This window comes from Neoarius graeffei, chromosome 18 (assembly GCF_027579695.1).
Source record: "Neoarius graeffei isolate fNeoGra1 chromosome 18, fNeoGra1.pri, whole genome shotgun sequence".
Lineage (NCBI taxonomy): Eukaryota > Metazoa > Chordata > Actinopteri > Siluriformes > Ariidae > Neoarius > Neoarius graeffei.
In genome coordinates, this window is record NC_083586.1 from 34,724,255 (window position 1) to 34,740,127 (window position 15,873).

At 42.0% G+C, this 15,873-nt stretch overlaps 1 protein-coding gene across 2 annotated transcripts in view; it reads left to right on the forward strand.

Annotated features, from left to right (window-relative positions):
• The window catches only part of LOC132866139 (male-specific lethal 3 homolog), a 135,198-nt gene that overhangs the window by 64,187 nt on the left and 55,138 nt on the right, over positions 1-15,873 (forward strand). For both annotated transcript variants that reach the window (XM_060898733.1, XM_060898734.1), the window contains 3 exons: positions 213-371; positions 6,533-6,843; positions 13,822-13,931. In XM_060898733.1, the coding sequence (XP_060754716.1) occupies positions 213-371; positions 6,533-6,843; positions 13,822-13,931 (580 nt within the window). The remainder of the gene's footprint in view (positions 1-212; positions 372-6,532; positions 6,844-13,821; positions 13,932-15,873) is intronic.

Below are 15,873 nucleotides of genomic sequence, written 5' to 3' on the forward strand. Positions count from 1 at the left end.
TTTCCTTTTCGAGTTCTTATCTGGAGAAACATCCATATTTGCCACTGCATTTCTGTTTATGAACGTGTCCACGTTCCTGCCGCTGTAATCATGTTCTGATTTAAAGCGAAGTTTTTGCAGGTGTACTGACTGACCGGTTTCAGGATGTTCAGTGGAGAAAGGTCTCTCACTCGTTCACCTTTAAGCGTTTCTCGTGCCTTTTCCACCCACAGCGAGGAGCTCTGTAAGGAAATGGTGGACGGCTTGAGGATCACCTTCGACTTCACCTTACCCATGATCCTGCTGTATCCCAACGAGCAGGCCCAGTTCAAGAAGGTCAGCTCGTCCAAGTTCTTCCAGCCAATCGGAGACGGTGCAGGATGCTCCACGAGGTGATGTGGAAATCTGAACTGGTTTAGCGTGCGTGCCGCGTTCTAGCAGTACAGGAGCCTCGTGAACTGTTCACTTGGACAGGTTTAATACAAAAGTCAGGATGCCGATAACTTTTGAGCCATTTACCAAAGAGACAAGCTTTAGGGTGCAACGTAAATGGTACTTTGACGGTACCCAGGGCAGATTTTACAGTGTGTGTGATCACACGGTGGAACAGAAGCTTACTGGAAAGGACGTTCCCACGCAACAACTTGCGTGTTAGTCGGTGCACACAGCAATCCCACTGAATAACACAAGGAAAAGTGCCACCTAGTAACAAAACTGAGAAGTCACTGAGGAAGAAATGTATTTGCACCAAACTTTACATGAACCTCCAAAATACTTAAATACAATCTTTCACATTGGAAAGAAATTCCCTGGTTAAATATCAAGTTATTCAACAAAACAATCTTAACCAGCTTTTTTTTTTCCACTAGGTCAGACCTGGGCATTTTACGGCCCGCGGGCCGCATCCGGCCCTTTGGTTCATTCTGACCAGCCCGCGTAAGGTTAACTAGAAATTACAAAATAAACGTATTTTCTAATTTTACCTCCTGCATGGACTGAATGTGCATTGCTTTTATTTAGTTGTGTTCAACAAAAACGCAATGCACGCGACATGAAATTCCACGAAACCTAATCCCGCGATAACTACTTCCGTAATTTGTCCAGACCAACCACAAACTTGTACGTCATCCTTCAAACGGTCCAGCCAATCACATAGTGTGACGTCACCAGCAGGCGCCGGAGCCCGAGCCGATCTGTAGATCTGATACCGACACCGAATCAGCACGGCATCATTATTATAATATGATGTATCTTGTTTGATATTTGGAGTAGAAAGACAATATTGTGATGTCTTTATTGTGTTTTGGGGTGAATGTGACTGAAAAAAAATGGTACAAACATTCACATTTTGTTAACCATTATTTTGGGAAATTTGATTGAATAAATGACATTTTTTGTAAGGCAACCTCATTTTTTCCATACTCTTACCCGTCTTAGCAGCTTGTAAAAACAATGTTATTTACTGCTTTATATAAAGAAATACAATTAATATTATGCAGAATTTAGTTCAGCCTTTTGGTCCGGCCCTCCACAAAATTTTCTGTTTCTCATGTGGCCCCATGGAAAAAAATAATTGTCCACCCCTGCTCTAGGTGTTCTTTTATTGAACACTTACACAAAAGTAAAGCATGATAGTGACTTTACACTGCACGAATAAGAGAGAGTAGGTTGAATCATATGAGGTATAACGCTTGATCCTGACTCAAAGAATTAGCTCAGAAGTGGCAGAAATATAAAACCCTGTGGGCGGCACGGTGGTGTAGTGGTTAGCGCTGTCGCCTAACAGCAAGAAGGTCCAGGTTCAAGCCCCGTGGCCGGCGAGGGCCTTTCTGTGTGGAGTTTGCATGTTCTCCCCGTGTCCGCGTGGGTTTCCTCCGGGTGCTCCGGTTTCCCCCACAGTCCAAAGACATGCAGGTTAGGTTAACTGGTGACTCTAAATTGACCGTAGGTGTGAATGTGAGTGTGAATGGTTGTCTGTGTCTATGTGTCAGCCCTGTGATGACCTGGCGACTTGTCCAGGGTGTACCCCGCCTTTCGCCCGTAGTCAGCTGGGATAGGCTCCAGCTTGCCTGCAACCCTGTAGAACAGGATAAAGCGGCTAGAGATAATGAGATGAGATAAAACCATGTCCAGGCGTATGTTTCTTTGTCTCTGTGTAGGCCTTGGGGAGTTAATCCACAGCTGTCGTGGCGAGAGTAAAGCAGTTTTGGATTTTCTTTGTCCTGTGACCTTCATATCTGACTTTCAGCCCCCCCAGTCGTTTGAGTCAAGAAAACTGTTCGGTTTTGATCTGTCTGTAATGAAGGAGGTTGAATTGACAAAATATGATCTAGGAATGTCGACCTCTGCAGCCTGAGAGATTCTGCCTCACCGCTGCTTAGAGATGTTTCTCAGTTTATTGTTGGGCAAACATGAGCATATATTCATTCAACAGTGTATTATAGCTGTGATTGGAGGAGGAGGATTTAATTGACGAAGCGAAGTTATCTATGTATAACGTAAATGAGTGATGAAGCATTACATCACTGGTTTAGACTACACTTCTGTCTGAAAGAAGAGACATTATGTACCATTGCATCACCCGTCAGGATCAATAGGGGTGTTCACACGGCACATATTTGCATCGATGTATTTTGTTGCGATATATCTTACACCGGTGTAAATTTTGTGGAGCGTTCACACGTCACAAACCTGCTTACTAGAGAGAAGCGTGTTAGCACCGGTGCAGCCCCACTTGCGTTCACACGGCAGTTTTTGCGACCGTGCTATACGATAGTAATAATGCGGAAATGAAATTATGCGCATGCATGAAAATGTACTTCCTTTTCCCGGTTGTCATGGCATCACCAAGTGCCAGGAAAACAATGTGGATGAAGACACCAGTGTTGCCAGATACTGCTGACGTTTTCCAGCCCAAAATATGTTCAAATCCGCCAAAATGCACGTAAAATCGCCCAGTCTGGCAACACTGGAAGACACGCAGTTCTGTTGTTGTTGATATTCGCCATTTTGGAAGCGCAAAATACCAGGATGCAAATTATGCAATGCCCGTATGTAATCAACTCTCCTCACACGTAGCGAGTCTACCCCTGTAGCATTCAGACGTCCCATTTTATATCGGTGCTGCCCCGCAGACTAGCATTTACTCCGGAGTAAATTTCTTAAACCACCTCGCAGCAGGGTTAGATTTGCACCGGTTTAAGCAGCTTTCAGGGGCTACACTGGTATAACTTTGTACCGTGTGAACGCTCTACCGGGGCAGCCCCGGTGCTACACCGGAGTAAAAGTTGCTGTGTGAACACCCCTATAGTCTTATGAGAAGAAGAAAGACATTACTGGTCAACATAACCTTCATTAAGCAGAGAGCAGAATGTGCAAGCAAAGATAAATCTCAAGGATTTAACCCTCTGGGGTCTGAGGCTATTTTCTGGCACTCTAATGATTTTGTTGTCAGTTTCAACAAATCTAAGCCATACTTTCAAAGTTATATGACTCTTTTTTGTATTCAGTACAAGTTCAATGACAATATCTATGTAGTACTAGTAGATTGTACTTTAAAAAAAAAGATAAATGAAGATGTTGTAAAAAGCAGTTTTAGAACTGTGTTGGAATGTGTGGAAAAAAAACATGACCTTACCCATTGTGTCGAACTGTCTTGGTCACTGGAGGTGATTCTGTTCAGTCTTAGGAATGTATCAAGCACAAAAACTTAAATCTGCTCCATTGATTTGGGCAATTAACTGGCCATCAAAAATTTGTCCTATTGTTTTGGGATAAAGGCTTGGCAGTGGGAGGGTTTTTCAATGAGAAGAGGAAAAATTTCCATTCCATGCAATGAGAAGAGGAAAAATTTCCATTCCATGCAATGAAAAGAGTGTAAACCCCTCCCACTGCCATCTCTTAATCCCATCAGGTCAAGTGATCAAAGCAGTTCATCACAGCGGGTAAGGTCATGTTTTTTCGCAGATTCCAACACGAGTCTAAAACTGCTTTTTACAACATCTTCGTTTATCTGGTATTTGACTTTTTATTTTGGTATTTGACTCTATTCAGTGTGTCTTGACATTAACTCTTGTGCTATTTTACTCAGTTCACAACCAAACTCTGTTACACAATTACTCTGTAATTTTACTCCAACTCCAAATTTTACACACTCAATTCAGAGTAGAGCAAAATGGACTATTTTTGAGGAAAATACTTTTAACTGGAAAAATTGCTCAGTCATTTTTCCTGTGTATGTTCTACAGCACACACACATCAACCGATCTGCTCATAATAAATAGAAGAAATATTTACACTTACTCGAGTTGATCTTCTGCTGGATCAAGTCAAAGGAATAAGGGTGCCGCTCATCATCAGTGTTGCAGTTCTCAAGATTGAATTGAATTGCTGTCCTGAATCATCCAAAGCGCATAAAAATCACGTGCCATCTCGAAACAAGTTTTACCTCCAAATAGCCTAAACTATGGTTGATGGAGTTTATCTTGTTTACGGTGGGCATTCCCACCGCGAAAGAGAAACCAATCGAAACCGAAAGGGTGAAAATGATTGTCATGCCGTTACCATGTGAATAGTCTTTTATTAATTGGGAAGTGGGCGCTCAGCACTCCAACTCTGGTGTGACTGAGTAAGGTGACAAGTTTTGTTTCATCTAATTTGGGTGATTTAAAAACCATATTATTTGGCAGTGGGCACAAAGGAAAGTATAAAGTACAACCCCCAATTCCAAAAAAGTTGGGACAAAGTACAAATTGTAAGTCAAAACGGAATGCAATAATTTACAAATCTCAAAAACTGATATTGTATTCACAATAGAACATAGACAACATATCAAATGTCAAAAGTGAGACATTTTGAAATTTCATGCCAAATATTGGCTCATTTGAAATTTCATGACAGCAACACATCTCAAAGTTGGGACAGGGGCAATAAGAGGCTGGAAAAGTTAAAGGCACAAAAAAGGAACAGCTGGACGACCAAATTGCAACTCATGAGGTCAATTGGCAATAGGTCATTAACATGACTGGGTATAAAAAGAGCATCTTGGAGTGGCAGCGGCTCTCAGAAGTAAAGATGGGAAGAGGATCACCAATCCCCCCAATTCTGCGCCGACAAATAGTGGAGCAATATCAGAAAGGAGTTCGACAGTGTAAAATTGCAAAGAGTTTGAACATATCATCATCTACAGTGCATAATATCATCAAAAGATTCAGAGAATCTGGAAGAATCTCCGTGCGTAAGGGTCAAGGCCAGAAAACCACACTGGGTGCCCGTGATCTTCGGGCCCTTAGACGGCACTGCATCACATACAGGCATGCTTCTGTATTGGAAATTACAAAATGGGCTCAGGAATATTTCCAGAGAACATTATCTGTGAACACAATTCACCGTGCCATCCGCCGTTGCCAGCTAAAACTCTATAGTTCAAAGAAGCAGCCGTATCTAAACATGATCCAGAAGCGCAGACGTCTTCTCTGGGCCAAGGCTCATTTAAAATGGACTGTGGCAAAGTGGAAAACTGTTCTGTGGTCAGATGAATCAAAATTTGAAGTTCTTTATGGAAATCAGGGAAGCCGTGTCATTCGGACTAAAGAGGAGAAGGATGACCCAAGTTGTTATCAGCGCTCAGTTCAGAAGCCTGCATCTCTGATGGTATGGGGTTGCATTAGTGCGTGTGGCATTGGCAGCTTACACATCTGGAAAGACACCATCAATGCTGAAAGGTATATCCAGGTTCTAGAGCAACATATGCTCCCATCCAGACGACGTCTCTTTCAGGGAAGACCTTGCATTTTCCAGCATGACAATGCCAAACCACATACTGCATCAATTACAGCATCATGGCTGCGTAGAAGAAGGGTCCGGGTACTGAACTGGCCAGCCTGCAGTCCAGATCTTTCACCCATAGAAAACATTTGGCGCATCATAAAATTGAAGATACGACAAAAAAGACCGAAGACAGTTGAGCAACTAGAATCCTACATTAGACAAGAATGGGTTAACATTCCTATCCCTAAACTTGAGCAACTTGTCTCCTCAGTCCCCAGACGTTTACAGACTGTTGTAAAGAGAAAAGGGGATGTCTCACAGTGGCAAACATGGCCTTGTCCCAACTTTTTTGAGATGTGTTGTTGTCATGAAATTTAAAATCACCTCATTTTTCTCTTTAAATGATACATTTTCTCAGTTTAAACATTTGATATGTCATCTATGTTCTATTCTGAATAAAATATGGAATTTTGAAACTTCCACATCATTGCATTCCATTTTTATTTACAATTTGTACTTTGTCCCAACTTTTTTGGAATCGGGGTTTTATAAAGTTTCTGTCCAATATGTTTATCACGCTTGTATGATAAACTCACGAAGATGTTTATCAAAATACATGACCTACTCATTCTAAACCTGTCGACCCCAAAGGTTAACTAACCAAAACAAGTAGCAATCAGACCAGCCTGTTCCAATTCAAGCATTCCAAACATGTATTTCTATCAGAGTTGAATGCAGATCAATTTCTGATTCCATCTTAAACTGATTTATGGTCATGTTTTAGGTCTCTCGGTGAACGCTCTCCAAGTCCAAGCCTGAACCCGTCCACTCCTCAGTCTACAGATGGCCACTCCACTCACAACGAGTCCTGTATCTCGCCCGTTATCACAGCAACTACACCCAAACGTCGCCGCTGCACTAATCCTGATTCAGACAACACGCACTCTCTGAGACGCTCCACACGCAACACCTCTGGGGGAGAGAGGAGTGCCGAGGGAGGAGGAGGAGGCAGCAGTAACACCTCACCGCAACCCAAACGCAAACTTGCTGAAGTCCCGACTCCACTGCCCAAGTTCTTCCTCAACCTGGAGAAAAGTGAGTGAACCTTCATCTTTACAGCTAAAGCCAGGTTCTTATTCCAACAACTCATTCAGGGCTCTGGAAAAGTAGCAGAATCCTCCAGAGCCTTCTGAAAAGTCATAAGGTGTAATATCGACTCAAGGCACTAGGGTTGTAAATTTTGTGTCTTTAGATGTTTCTGTCTTTTCCTCAACTAGCACAGCTTCCCTTTGGCCCATATGGAATTGTGTTGATAGCTTTTATAGTAACAGTAACATCACGCAATAACTTGTTTCGTGGTCGTTAAATGTAACCATAACCAGGTAAAAATTTTATGCCATTTCTTTACTCAAATTGCTCAGCATTGGAAAATTATTATGAATACCTCAATGTGCTCATATTACAAAATAACCATCAACTTAAGTATACTGCAACCCCATTATTGATTGTTTTTCTATAACGGCATGCCCCATTGTGTTGTTTTTATAACTATATTTTAAATAATAAACATTAACTCAGAGATAAGTATGAAAATTATAAATCAGCATGGTCAGCATCTCTCTAAGGTGCAAGAGCCCTGTGAAGGGAATAGGCATGTAATAATATCAGTGTTGTAGTCCAGTCACTAAATCTCGAGTCAGAGTCCAGTCTCGAGTCCCCAGTGTTCAAGTCCAAGTCATTTAAAAAAATTTTTTGAGTCGAGTCCACTCTTGATCCGAGTCCAAAAACAAGACTCCAACCGCACCAGCATTAGTTTGTTCCTGAACATGGCGTAGGAACAGGTGAACGTGCTTCTCTTTGTCAGGGAGTGCGAAGTATTCTGTCAGAGATGGTTGTGAGACAGATGTAAGTGTAGAAGGTGTGTTTATTAACACAAGTCAAGACAGGTAAGCAATCCAGAACGGCAGGCAAAATTGTAAAAACAGGCAATAGGTCGAGCGAGGCACAAACAGGCTATCGTAAACTCGGCAGAATCAGAGACAAGAAACAGGAAATCAGGGATCAGGAAACCAAACAAGGAAATGAGGCTCGGTTATGTGTCAGCGACGCGACTCAATACTTCGCAAAGTAAGTGTGTTTTCACAGTTTTTATATAGAGATCTTGCAGTCACGTGACCGGAAAGTACACAACCGCCATCGTGTCGGTCAAAAACACCGCTGAATACTGCTGCACTCGTGTACAGAATGGATCAATTTCAACCGACGGACTACACGGTTCATTTTTCTAATGAACAGATAACTAGATATATGTCTAAAATAAACGATCTACAGATTTGTGACCCTTATGGCTTTCCGGACGGAGTTTTCACGACCGGATTTTGAACTGCCAGCGAAATACCCGGACGTGTATGATTACCTCATCAACTTTCCCTCGCTGTTCAGTGGTGAAGCACTGCGTGCCTATAAATCTCTGGACAGTTATCTCTACAGAAATTCAGGATTTGTCAGCGACTCAGATGTGGCATCTTGTAAACAAGAAAATGATCCTCACTGGATGGGTAAGTAAGTATTGAGTATAGCACTGACCAGCCGATTATAGAACAGAATAAGGTAATTCCAAATCGTCCGTGTTGTTTACATGGATCTGGCGTTGGAGAGGTAGAGACTTGGCAGTGGAGATTTGAGTGGCTGTTTTCTGAGCTTAGTCAACAGGCCGGCTCTGCCTGTAGCCTCGCTTTTGCTTCGGCTCCCGGCGCCGCCTCCTTCCCTTTGCTTCCGATAACAATCCACGGAGACCCCGCTGGTCTCGCAATCTGGTCTCGTCCGGAATGTTTTTTTTTTTTTTCTCGTCCGGAATGTTGTGCATGCGATGGAAATCGCTACAAACCGTCATTTTCTGCTGGAAACCAATGTCCAGTAAGTCCATACGGTTGTAGTGGATATTGAAGTCCGGTACAGACGAACAACACGCAAAAATACACACAAAAAACATAAAAACCGTGCACAGGTAGGGAGAGCTTGTAGCCGCAGCCGTTGTAGTAGAATTGTATATAGTAGGGTTTTCCAGAAGAAAAGGTAGAAGTAAAAGCAGAAGTAGAACCAGAAGTAGAAGGCGGAATATGGCGTTTGACCTACAAGATGGCGTCTGTCACAATCTGGATCGGCTGTGACGTCACATGCAAGATCTCTATAGGCACACTGTTTGCGTCTTAATCCTGTGCAGGTGCAAGTCATTTACGGCGCGCAAGAGTCCACTTGGCGCATGCGCTGTCCAGAGCGTGCCCAAGAGTCTATCTGATGCACATGCCAAGGCACGCGTGTGTGACACTCTTGCATGAAATTAGTACAAAATTAACGTAGGTATAAATATCTTATGCCAAATTATTATGGCATGTGAGAAAAAATAAAGAAAAAAATCCGAGTCCTCGTCTCCAATTTACGAGTCCTAATGCAGTTAATACACGAGTCCAAGTCGAGTCACAAGTCATTAAAATTAGGGTACGAGTTGGACTTGAGTCCGAGTCCTGGCCTCAAGTACTACAAGCCTGAATAATATATCGTGTGATGATAATCGCTATTCAAATTTATGACTATTCAAATCAACGAAATAGCAAAGAATTACGATTATTTTCAGGCTGCGTAATCGTTGTTTTTCCAGAGCGGTAATTGCTTTGTTTAGACAGCAGAGGGCACAATAATGTACAATAGCAGGAATAGGCATGACTTCGCCATAGGCGGAAGTACCACAGCTCTAATGCTGCAAAAACACACAAAGATCTGAAATGGGAAAGAGATGTTGTGCGATCAACTGTACAAATAGATTGAACAAGAAATACGAGCCAAGTATGCATGAGTACAGTGTTCACAAATGTGAAGTGTTTATTAAGAAAAGGCCTAGTTCTTATTTATTTATTTATTTCATTTTTAAGAGAAGGAATATTTTTGTTAATGGGCTATTGTATTTTACTCCAACTTTTACAAATGTGGGTGAATAATTATTGGCTACTAAGAAAATTAAACAAGGGCTTTTTTTTTTTTAATTTAACAAAAAATATTTAAGTTGATAAAGAATAGGAAAATAAATGTTGCATCTTTTGGTGGTAAAATTTTCATTTGATTCCTTTTTAAAAAAATTGTAGCAAAACAAATTGTGAACCCAGTATCGTGAATTGGGCGAGTCATTACATGCCTAAAACAGAATGAAATTAAGGTGCTTTTGTATTTTAAGGATATTAGAATCCAGTGTCAACACTTATCTGTATGCTGTTATTTTTATAGATCAATAATTGTCTCACTTTTAAAGGGAAATTCTGGAATTTTTTTTTAACCTAGGGTCCATTTTCCCATTTTTCAGTCCAAATTTTTACTAGGGACAAACACGAGTGAAAGTGGTCCAGTATTGAGTTGTTCCATGATAACTGGCAACCGTATACAACTATACACTGTTATCCTATGGGGCAAACATCCACGTCAAAGTAAACTACTTGCGTTCACCACTGACAGGTTCCTCGTGTTATTATCTGTGTCTGACAACATGGAAATAATCCTGACAGAGATACACCGTGTGTGTGTGTGTGTGTGTTTACCTCAGTAACTGTAACAAAACTGTAGAAAATGACCGTTTCTACACTTATCATTTTACCTTTCCCTTCTTCCGGTCTCTGACGCAGCACCACACTCAGTGCCTGTAGTCGATTATCACACAGGGACTGTTTTCTGGCTCATAAATCAGGATGGCCATCAGATTCATATCATAAAACCTCATTCATATTGTTGCAATCAGATAAATACTCAGCTATTACTTAGTAAATGGACTTGTTCACGAATTCTGTATGACTTTTTGTAAAAATCAGAAAACATGTTGGTTTGAAATCAAAAGTTGACCGGATTCAATCGTTCTTCTGTCTCTCATAAATGTTTAGACCCAAGATGATGGTAAAATGGAGCCCAGGCTAGGTTTTTAAAAAAAAGGGAAAAAAAAATCCCTTTAGATTGTGTGTGGGGTTTTTTTTTGGGGGGGGGGATAAATGATTTTGCTTTCAGGTGTCATCCTTTACATTAAAGGAGAACGGAAGTCATTTTTAAACTTGCTTTATTTCTTAATTAACGTGTTATTCAGTTGCGTTTTCAGTTTTAGTAACCTTATATTGTGACTCGTATCGGCAGCTAATTGCAATTAAATCTGATACTTCTCGGCCTATTCGGTTTTTAGCCGTGTTGAATTTAGCTCGTTTGGTCCACGGCAGGCGTCGCTTATCCGCGCAATCTTCACGAGACTTCAAAACGTGAAGTGGCAGCCAGGTGTCAGTGCCGCCATTTTGAAAACTGTTTTCCAAACGAAACATTGCACAAAAACGAGTTTAAATGACGATTACTGCCTACTTTTTTCAAACTTTCCTGATTGCTATCAAAACAAACAAAACTTCCGGCTTGATTACGTCAGCATTCGAAAGAGGGCGCACGCGTCTTTTGACACCGTTGGCACATGTTGGTCACTTTCCCTGTGTCCGAAATCGCTCCCTACTCACTATATAGTGAGGACGCCATTTTGTAGCGCCGTCCAAAACCTTAGTGAGGATTATTTACACCCTATATAGTGCACTCAAAGTATCCCACAATGCATCACGAAAAGTAGTGTACAACAATGGTCACTAACCAAAGCAGTATATCCCATCATGCATTGCGGTTGCACTGGAAGAAATCAAATTAAAAGTCTCAAATTTGATTTAATAAAAGGCAGCAGCAAAGAAGAAAGTATTCAGCCTTGATTTGAAAAGAACTGAAAGATGCAGGTACTTTGTATTGATTAATGTGGGAAATGGATTTATCACAAAATCACATGCATGTATTTATTATTTTGAAAACCCACCAGCCGACTGATCTGGCACATTTTAATTGTGCAACAGTAATGACGTAAATACCAGCGCGACGGACGAGTGTCCGAAAGCGTTTCTTCATTTTACCAATGAGCTCACTATATAGTCCTCTATATAGCAATTCCCTATATCGGGAGTAGTGAACAAGTGAGCGATTTCGGACACAGGGTTTGATTTCCACTGTACGTTTTACTTCCGTCCTATGATGTCTCGCACAGGTCTCAACGAAGCTCGTTTACGGCGATCGCTTTGACATATGAACTGATATACATTACATAGCATCTTTCACTCATAATTTGCTATAGCAGTGACAAAGTAGCTATCAAAAATGCATTCCTGTATTTAATAAAATGAGATAGACTTTTGATGATAAAACAGTTTGCCTTCAGTTCTCTTTTAATGAGTAATTCCATGACAGCCATGATGTACAGTGCCTTGAAAAAGTATTCATACCCCTTGAACTTTTTCACATTTTTCCACCTTACAACCACGAACTTCAGTTTTTTATTGAGATTTTATGTGATAGACCAACACAGAGTAGCACATAATTGTGAAGTGAAACGAAAATGATAAATGGTCTTCAAAATTTTAAACAGATAAAAATCTGAAAAATGTGGTGTGCATTAGTATTCAGCCCCCTGTACTCTGATACCTCTAAATACAATCCAGTGCAATCAATTGCCTTCAGAAGTCATCTAATTAGTTAATAGAGTCCTGCTGTGTGTAATTTACTCTCAGCACAAATACACTTGTTCTGTGAAGGCCTCAGTGGTTTGTTAGAGAACACTGAAGAACAAACAGCATCATGAAGACCAAAGAACTCACCAGACAGGTCAGGGATAAAGTTCTGGAGAAGTTTAAAGCAGGGTTGGGTTATAAAAAATATCCCAAGCTCTGAACATCTCAAGAAGCACTGTTCAATCCATCATTCAAAAATGGAAAAAGTATGGCACAACTGCAAACCTACCAAGACATGGCCGTCCACCTAAACTGACAGAGCGAGCAAGGAGAGCACTGGTCAGAGAAGCAGCCAAGAGGCCCATGATCACTCTGGAGGAGCTGCAGAAATCCACAGCTCAGGTGGGAGAATCTGTGCACAGGACAACTATAAGTCGTACACTCCACAAATCTGGCCTTTTTGGAAGAGTGGCAAGAAGAAAGCCATTGTTGAAAGACAGGCATAAGAAGTCCCGTTTGCAGTTTGCCAGAAGCCACGTAGGGGACACAGCAAACATGTGGAAGAAGGTGCTTTGGTCAGATGAGACCAAAGTTGAACTTTTTGGCCTAAATGCAAAGCGCTATGTGTGGCGGAAAACTAACACTGCTCATCACCCTGCACACACCATCCCCACTGTGAAACATGGTGGTGGCAGCATCGTGCTATGGGGATGCTTTTCTTCAGCAGGGACAGGGAAGCTGGTCAGAGTTGATGGGAAGAGGGATGGAGCTAAATACAGGGCAATCCTGGAAGAAAACCTGTTGGAGGCTGCAAAAGACTTGAGACTGGGAAGGAGATTCACCTTCCAGCAAGACAATGACCCTAAACATACAGCCAGAGCTACAATGGAATGGTTTAGATCAAAGAATATTCATGTGTTAGAATGGCCCAGTCAAAGTCCAGACCTAAATCCCATTGAGCATCTGTGGCAAGACTTGAAAATTGCTGTTCACAGACGCTCTCCATCCAATCTGGCTGAGCTTGAGCTATTTAGCAAAGAAGAATGGGCAAAAACTTCAGTGTCTAGATGTGCAAAGCTGGTAGAGACATGCCACAAAAGACTTGCAGCTGTAATTGCAGCAAAAGGTGGCTCTACAAAGTATTGACGCAGGGGGGCTGAATACTAATGCACATCACATTTTTCAGATTATTATTTGTTTAAAATTTTGAAGACCATTTATCATTTTCGTTTCACTTCACAATTATGTGCTACTCTGTGCTGGTCTATCACATAAAATCTCAATAAAAACTTTTAAGTTCGTGGCTGTAAGGTGGAAAAATGTGAAAAAGTTCAAGGGGTATGAATACTTTTTCAAGGCACTGTATCCACTAGAAACCTCTGTTCATTGATTTCTTGATTTTTTTTAAATTGCTTGTTTGTAAGAAAACATCAAACTGCACAGTCAAAATGAACACTTGAACATTTTCAGTGTGTGTGAAGGCGTTTTTTTTTTCCTCTCTCTTTTCCCTCTTTAACAGGAACACCCGTCCACAGTGGCTCGTCCTCTCCGCTACCCCTCACACCGAGTAAAGACGGCAGCGGTGTGTTCTCGGGGCTCGAGAGTCGCCGTAACAACGAACTGAATGAGGCGAGTTTTAAACCAAACTGCTCTGCTGAGCTGAAGTTTCAGTTTTGAGATGAGCATATGCTTGAGAATTCAATTTTGCTTTGAGGGAGTGGCGCGTGTGTGTGTGTGTGTGTGTGTGTGTGTGTGTGTGTGTGTGTGTGTGTGTGTGTGTGTGTTTGTATTCCACCTTATAAATGGAGCTTAGTTCTTTGTGGTTGCCATAACACTACAGTCGTGGCCAAAAGTTTTGAGACTGACACACATTTTGGTTTTCACAAAGTTTGCTGCTTCAGTGTTTTTAGATATTTTTGTCAGATGTTTCTGTGGTGTACTGAAGTACAATTATTATCAGCATTTCATAAGTTTCAAAGGCTTTTATTGACAAATACATCAAGTTTATGCAAAGAGTCAATATTTACAGTGTTGACCCTTTTTTCCAAGACTCCTGCAATTTGCCCTGGTATGCTGGACATCAGCTTCTGGGCCAAATCCTGACTACTGGCAACCCATTCTTGCATAATCAGTGCTTGGAGTTTATCACAATTTTTGGGTTTTTGTTTGTCCACCTGCTTTTTGAGGATTGACCACAGGTTCTCAATGGGATTAAGATCTGGGGAGGTTCCTGGCCATGGACCCAAAATTTCACCGTTTCGTTCCCTGAGCCATTATCACTTTTGCCTTGCGACATGGTGTTCCATCGTGCTGGAAAAAGCATTGTTCATCACCAAGTTGCTCTTGAAGGATGTTTTGATGCCATTCTTTATTCATGGCAGCGTTCTGAGGCAAAATTGTAAGTGAGCCCAGTCCCTTGGATGAGAAGCGACCCCACACATGAATAGTCTCAGGATGCTTTACTGTTGGCATGACACAGGACTCATGGTAGCACTCACCTTTTCTTCTCCGGACAATGATTTTTCCAGATGTCCCAAACAGTCTGAAGGGGGCTTCATCAGAGAAACTAACTTTACCCCGGTCCTCTGCAGTCTGCAGGACGTCCGGCAAAAAGTTATTTTTTTCTGATGAAGCCCTCTTCAGACTGTAGCCTTTGAAACTTATCAAAGGCTTATAATTGTACTTCAGTACACCATAGAAACATCTCATCTCATCATCTCTAGCCGCTTTATCCTTCTACAGGGTCACAGGCAAGCTGGAGCCTATCCCAGCTGACTACGGGCGAAAGGCGGGGTACACCCTGGACAAGTCGCCAGGTCATCACAGGGCTGACACATAGACACACAACCATTCACACTCACATTCACACCTACGGTCAATTTAGAGTCACCAGTTAACCTAACCTGCATGTCTTTGGACTGTGGGGGAAACCGGAGCACCCGGAGGAAACCCACGCGGACACGGGGAGAACATGCAAACTCCACACAGAAAGGCCCTCGCCGGCCACTGGGCTCGAACCCGGACCTTCTTGCTGTGAGGCGACAGCGCTAACCACTACACCACCATGCCGCCCCATAGAAACATCTGACAAAAATATCTAAAAACACTGAAGCAGCAAACTTTGTGAAAACCAAAATTTGTGTCAGTCTCAAAACTTTTGGCCACGACTGTAGTACTTAATGGTTTTGGGGCTTTATTGGTGCCATGAGTCCAGACGCTACATTTTTCTCTATCGTGAAATCTAATTAAAATGCTGGCTCCAAGGCTGTTCGTGCAGAGAAATTGGTTTGGTCAAGTGTTAAAGCTATTTTCAAGCCATCCAAGAAATGGTGTTGTGGTCCACCTAAGAAAGCGATACGGGGTGAGCGAACCCCAGTGCACACTGCTCGGTGTGAAAGTGAGCCGTTCCAGTGACCGGTTCAGCTCGTCACACAGAGAAGCCATGACCAAATGGTTAGAGAAGCAGCTTTGGGACCGAAAGGTTGCCGGTTTGATTCCCTGGACCAGCAGGAGTGGCTGAAGTGCCCATGAGCAGGGCAAGGCACCTAACCTGGGCCCTTTTGTACGTTGC